Source organism: Atta colombica, unplaced genomic scaffold (assembly GCF_001594045.1).
Source record: "Atta colombica isolate Treedump-2 unplaced genomic scaffold, Acol1.0 scaffold41, whole genome shotgun sequence".
Classification (NCBI taxonomy): domain Eukaryota; kingdom Metazoa; phylum Arthropoda; class Insecta; order Hymenoptera; family Formicidae; genus Atta; species Atta colombica.
Window position 1 is genome coordinate 692,374 of NW_017259520.1, and position 6,916 is coordinate 699,289.

The window sequence follows — 6,916 nt, forward strand, 5'->3', positions numbered from 1 at the left end:
TAGGATATTTCTTATAATATTTTTCCACTGATTTTAAATCTATTTGCCTTTATAGAAGCAGGATTTTTTAATAATATGTATTTAAAAATTCCTCTACTTTTTTATCTGTTTTGTTTAGACATAATAAATAAATAATTTATAGGGAATAGCTGAATTTAACATGATTTTCTATTCATTTGATAAAAAAACTCTAAACAAAAATAAATTATTTTAAATAAGAAAGAAGCTATACAACGAATTGCTAGCAAAATGTATAAGATTAAACAAAATATATTAGTTACAAAAAAGCAGCCCGCAGAATAAATTTTGATTTCATTTTCAGAATTAGCAAATAAAAATACGTAAGCCTTAGCTAAAATTATCTGTTTAACAAAATCATTGTCCACCACTGTTGTAATTTATAATTTATATTACATTCAAAATTACGAGTTATCAGAATGCTTAAAATTTTCTTTTAGTTTCGAGTTATCCTATCTATTTAATTTATCTACTGTGAACCAATAATTGTTGCAAATCGCTCTTGCATTCAAGCCAAAGCATCACTCGAGATCAAAAGGAGATCAAGAGTCTGACAGAGGTAAATAAAGAACCTCCACCCTCGCAATTGATGGAACGGCGGCATTTATCGTCCCTTCGTGTAAACCGTGTTGTATGTTAAGAGTAGAGCGTCCCGGGATATTTTCGAGCATGTGGAAGGGTAGCTGACCGCGTTTCGGTGGAACGAGAGGTGGACCATCCGGAAAATCGAAGTCGAAGGTGTCCGAAAGAGGCCTTAAAATTGCGAGAGACAATGAGGCGGCCACGGGTCGGTTCTCTTTGATCTCCCTATATGTATACTTCGAAACCGAAATCTCATTATTTTCTCCGCGGGTTGAAAATCCGTACCTGATACATCCCGTGGCCTTCTTGATTTCACGCTCGTGGCGCCGTACAGATTAATCGTTTTCCGAAATAACGCCCACAAAGTTTTCCACGTATCAGCGATCGAACGTTCTCCGCGGTGACTCTCCGAAATCATGCTCGAAATTTTTGATTTCTTTAAACCCCACGGCTTTTTGGACAGACGAATGAGTTTTTTCCTGATAATTAAAAAAATCTGGTAGTTGATCATTGTTAAAATTGCCTAATTATACATAGATTTATTTTTATGGTTGGCAATAAATATAATATAAAGAATATTCTTTTTTAAAAATCTCTAAAACTCAATAATAATACAACAATAATTTTTAATTAAATTATTTTTTAAATATAATCTTTAATATAATTCAAAATTATTGAGTTTTATAAATTTTAATTAAAAAGATATTCTGTATATTATATATTCATTTCGAATCATAAAAATAAATCTGTGTCTAATTAGCAATTTCAACAATGGATTACATTAATTGTAAACGAAGCATTAAGTATATTTTGAAAATTAAATAAAAATATTAAATGTAATTATTAATCCTTACTTTAAGATGGGTCACGAGCGACCCGAGCGATTCCCATTCGTGTAAATTTTTTTGAGTCTTTTGATAATTATAAATTATACTACATCTTATTATTTTCCAAAATGAAGTGCCAATATTTATTCTAGAAAGTTGAAAGTATGTTGGTGAATTTTTAAAGATTTTTTTAATCATTTTGAATAGGAAAAAAACGGACCGATTCTAGTGCCCTTGTTTGTATGGATGAGGCATAAATTGTATCTTTGTAGCATAAGAGTTAATAGTAAATTTTTATTTTGCTTTTTGCCTATTGTTTGTTGGATACTATGATACTTAGGACAAGATACAAATTCTTACGTAAATTTATTGTCAGTTAAATGGTAAAGGTAAATTTACCTTTTTTCAGTTTCGAATTTCTTTTGTGTAGAAATCTCAAGATCGTTCTTTATTCATAAGATTACTTTTTTAAAATTTATTAGGTGTATCGTAATTAAAAATCTAGATTATACATGAAGTTAGGAAAAAGAAAGCATCGCCAATACCAAGTTTTTAAATCACAAATAAAAATCTAAGAAATTATTCATAAATTTGGTCTTCCAAAAGAGAGACATGCAATTTTTTTGTATAATAAATAAAGTAATCGCAGATAACAATGCCAGTCAGTACAATACCTTGGACATTTTTATTCATAGTGCTTTGTGATTCATTTTTTTGTATTTTAAATTACGACTTTCTTTCCTTTGAATCCACCAATGAGATAGAGAGGAAGAAAGACAAAAAACAACTTCTGATTCGGAAAATAGTACGCCACTAAAGTTCTGTCTGGCTCTCTCAAAAACTTCTCCGCGTGAGAAGTGCCGGGAACAATCGTGCCAGAGTTCGTCACGAGTTTTCATGAGTACGTGAAGAATTTAAAAAGTACTATTGCGCTCACACATAGAAATAAAATTAGCTCGTTCGCGCATGGAGAGGATTCATTGAATTCGAGACGATAAAACGAAGCTATGACGTAGCGCGTTGCAGATTGTGATGTCGACAAGTGTTCTTTTTTTTTATGTATTAGATGTTATAGGTTTAATAATATCGGAACAAATTTATATATTGCTTGACCCGTGACACTACTAACCCAGTTTATTGCGCGTCTATTGTGAATTCAGTAAAAAAATTTGTTTGGCCCACCTGGCCTTTCTAAGGCTCTCACTGTGCACACTAAGGGGTGGTTAAAATGTTCGTGGATAAAAAGAAATTTTTTCGTTTTCTGGTGTGCGAACACTCGACTGGGATCAAACCCTCTAATTTTGGTTGTAATGGCTCGTCTTTATTGCTACTGGAGGGTGGACTCTTGCCGAGGAGTCTAAGGAAACTCGTAGGGAGTTATAGAAGGATCTCACGCGGCGAGCTTCAGATAAGTCTCGAATATCGGTTGTTTTCTTTTTTGAGATTTTTAAGAGTCGAAATTGTTGTAACGGCGTAAACAGGGAAGTACATTTCAACCGGTGTCATTCACTCCGTTGAATAGAATTGTTTAGGGCTACACTTCAAATAATGAAAAACGTTTCTTGGACTACAGATGTTACACAACGCGACAGATTTTAATATTCCATATGAAATATATAGTACATTAAATTCAACATTTTTGAAATATTCACAGGTTGCGATATATTAAAATATTAATAATATAAGTTAAAATAACATAAGTTAAAATACAAAGAAATTAAAAAAATATTTATATCAAAAGTATATGTTGATTTTAGAATACAACACAGAAAATACGGCTATGGTTGCCACGATCAAAAAGTTGTCCATCAATACATTTTTTGATTATAAGAACTATAATATGATTATAATAGCCGTAAAATTGACATATCTTAACGGTTATGGATATAAAGATATATTCATCTTACGGTTATTATACTGAAAAAAAATCTTAATTTCAAAGAAATATCTCTTTGCTCGTATTCAAACAAATTATTTCTTTGGATCTCTCAATGAAAATTTATTTAAAAATGCAATATCTTATTTCTTTGAAAGTACTATATCTTATTTTTAAAGAAATTTTCATTGATTCAAAGAAATAATTTTTTTGAATACGAGAACAAAGAGACATTTCTTTGAAATTAAGATTTTTTTTCAGTGTACAATTAACAAATGTATTGATGAGTGAAAGTTATCATTATTTCTGGTGACAACTGTAATATTTTTTCTGTAAAGTTTTTTTATGTATAAAATATATGTATGTACATACATAGGTATATATTTCTACACACTTTCCGTCCATATATCTAGAATATCCTAGATTTAGTTACAACTTGGTTATACTGTAATCCAAGTGATTGTATTTCTCTTTTTGCAAACCTGCCAGATTACATTATAAAAGTTATAAACACAATTTTGTGAGGGGGGGGGGAGAGAGACAGAGAGAGAGAGAGAGAGAAAGAGAGAGAGAGAGAGAGAGAGAGAGAGAGAGAGAGAGAGAGAGAGAATATAATTTATAATATATATATTTTGATTATGAAGTGCATATGTTATATTAAAATAAATTGATTTTCAAATAAAAATTCAGTAATTCACAAGGAATGATATGAAATTGATTTTGAAAAAAATCACCTGCGAATTAGCATTTACGGATTATCCACCTGTCGATGATGAATCGGTAGTAAGAATCAACCCTTCACCATTGTGAAGTGCATATTATCGGACAGGTACCTATCTATTTCCATATAGACTTTCGTATTGAATATAAAAAAGGGGCAACTTGACACCTGCTGTCTGTAGATGGGTCATGCAAATACTTGCACATGATGAATAAAAAAGAGGGTTCGTAGCAAAGGGAAAGGGTTCACGCTGCCTTATTCAGATTAGGGCCCGCCTGGCATTTGAATGCGACCCTTCGGTAATGCCACTTGATCCTCTTGATTTTACACGGCAAGTGTTTTCACCCTTCATCGCCAGACGAAATCTCCACCCAGGGAGCGATCCTTCCGATCCGGAACGGACCGCGTGCCATACTTTAATAATTCATGTTTATAATAAAAGATAATCGACGCGACATTATAGGATAGATATGTCGTCGACATGACATTATTGTGACATTACAGATATTTTTCTCTTCTTTCTTTCTTGGAGCTTTTGCAAGTTTTCTCGTCAAGCATTTCGTTTTAGCATTTCGCCAAGCATTATTAATAATTACATATGAACTAAACATTTTAAGATAGATATACCCATAATACCATATCTGAAAAATTTTGTTTACACGCATTTATAATAATTGGCTATTAGAATCAAAGCGCGTACATATTATTCGCGCCTCTCTCGTGACTTCGTGTCGGTAGGGGCGTCATTAAAATCAATACCGGCTCGCTCTCTTCTCTCCGCTTCCTTCTCTTTCGTTTTCCTCACTATCGTCATCCTTGTTCTCTTATCATTACTATCCTTGTTGCACTACGAATGCGAGGGTGGAATCGAGGTAGGGGTTGCCCCTTCCTATGTATCCGGTCTGGCATGCGAAGCGAAGGACGAAGCCGTTGGTGGGGAATAGGATGAAAGAACGAGAGAGTTGACAGGAGAGAAAAAGCACGAGGAAGACGAAACTTTGGGGAGCAAAGGGGGAGGATAGCACGATAAGAGGAAGGCTGCGTTTGTGATGTGAGGTACGTGGTACATGCGATAAAGAGTGGGGGATAGCGTTCCCATGGCCAATAAGAACCTCTTTAAAGCGCCCTTTTTGCACGGGACTGCGCATGCCGGATTCAAATCTGGGCGAGCTAGGTATCGAGTGGAAGGTAGGGGTGGAAGTGAAACGACAATGGTAGTGGTGGAAGAGACGTAGTAGTAGTGACGATAGCGGTAGTGGTGGATGTCGGCTGTATGGAAATATGATAGCGCGATAAGAAAAAGAAGAAAGGCAATGACGCCTATGTGTGTGCAACGCGAAGGGGATAGGCGTGGGTAGGGGGAGTGCTATGGTTCTCGCGACCAATAAAAGGGCCAGTTTAAAGCGCCTTATTTTTTGCACTGGCACTGCGCATGCTGAATTCAAATCTTGGGAGTGGTGAGGCTGGATGGATTTGTATGGAAATATGATAGGTGAGAGGTACCCTCGAGTCGACATGGCGGCCGATAGAAAGGTTTATTAAACGTTCCATCAATATTTCCGCGACGCATTTTTATAATATTATCGCTTCTATAATTAATATTTCAAGTAAAAGAAAGTGCATTAAATCTGTTAAAAAAACGATTGAAATATTCTGTTATTGATTTACAGGAAAATGTGACAGATGTAAATCATTCGAAAGATATATTGTTTCGAGTATAATGTACGTGTATTATCAATTATAATATTATATTATTTTGAAGAGTAGAATATATCATTTCTATTATAAGCTTATTTATTTTCAAGTATTCAAATAGATTATAGCAATACGGACTTCAATATAAATTTTGTATGTATTCATTTGCTGGAACTTACGTCAGTGACATTCAGGAACATTCCGTAAGCTAGCACAATAATCACATTGTTTGGCAGATGGTCTTCTTGCACAATCTCAACCTGTAACTGTACCCACCTGCTGCCATACCTATCTCACCGGTGTCAATCGAACCGTAATGCTACGAGCTCTCAATCCCCGGGTATATCAATTCTAAAGATCTTTGAAGAAGAAATCTCAATGCATTTATCATTAGCTCATCAATTCATGCAAGTTTTTAATATATATTTTTAAATATTAGTTAAGTAATTATGAAATCGATTCTTTTTATTTTGAATTTTAAGAATAATTTATTCACACGCATAGAATTATTTGTGAAATAATTTAACGAACACTGATTTTTAGAATTTGAAGTATTAAACTAATTACTTTGAGATTTTTAGAATTTGAAGTATTAAACTAATTACTTGGAGATAGAACATTTTATATCTAATTTGAAAACATGCAAAATAGTTTGTAAAACACTTGACTTCCGATAATCACAGCAGTCGAAAAGAACAGAAATTGCGTGGGTGGTCCAGCGTGAGAGGCTTCTTGCGAATTCTCTTCTAACTAATTCCATCTCCGACTCTTCTTTATGTACACGCTGACCACATTATCTTACACTATCTGCGGTTGTACATCGTGTGCGTCTACGTGATATTTCCAAGATATTTAAACGGATATACCGCATACGGTGCATTTTCACGTTCAGCGCATTTGGTTACCCTCAGTCTCGTCTGGTTCCCATTAGAGAAAACCGCGAAGAAGCATGCGAATCGAACCGGTCCGGTGCAACTCGCCACCGGATTGGCCAGCTTTGGAATCAAGCCGAGTTTAATTCTTAAGCATTGGTCACGGAACGGGTCTTTAAGTATCAAGGTCTAATCGTCATCATCTCCAACGGGTAGGGCAGGTTGCTCGGCGATTGGTTGTAAGAATTGCATATGCAAATTTGTTTGCTCTCTCTCTCTCTCTCTCTCTCTCTCTCTCTCTCTCTCTCTCTCTCTCTCTCTCTCT

The 6,916-nt window shown here is 34.6% G+C and overlaps 1 protein-coding gene across 1 annotated transcript in view; it reads left to right on the forward strand.

Moving 5' to 3' along the window:
• LOC108691142 (zinc finger protein 155) overlaps positions 1-6,784 on the forward strand; it is a 105,571-nt gene extending 98,787 nt beyond the window's left edge. Inside the window, 1 exon segment of the mRNA XM_018198797.1 lies at positions 6,612-6,784. Within this exon segment, the coding sequence (XP_018054286.1) occupies positions 6,612-6,784 (173 nt within the window).
• Positions 6,785-6,916: the final 132 nt, after the last annotated feature.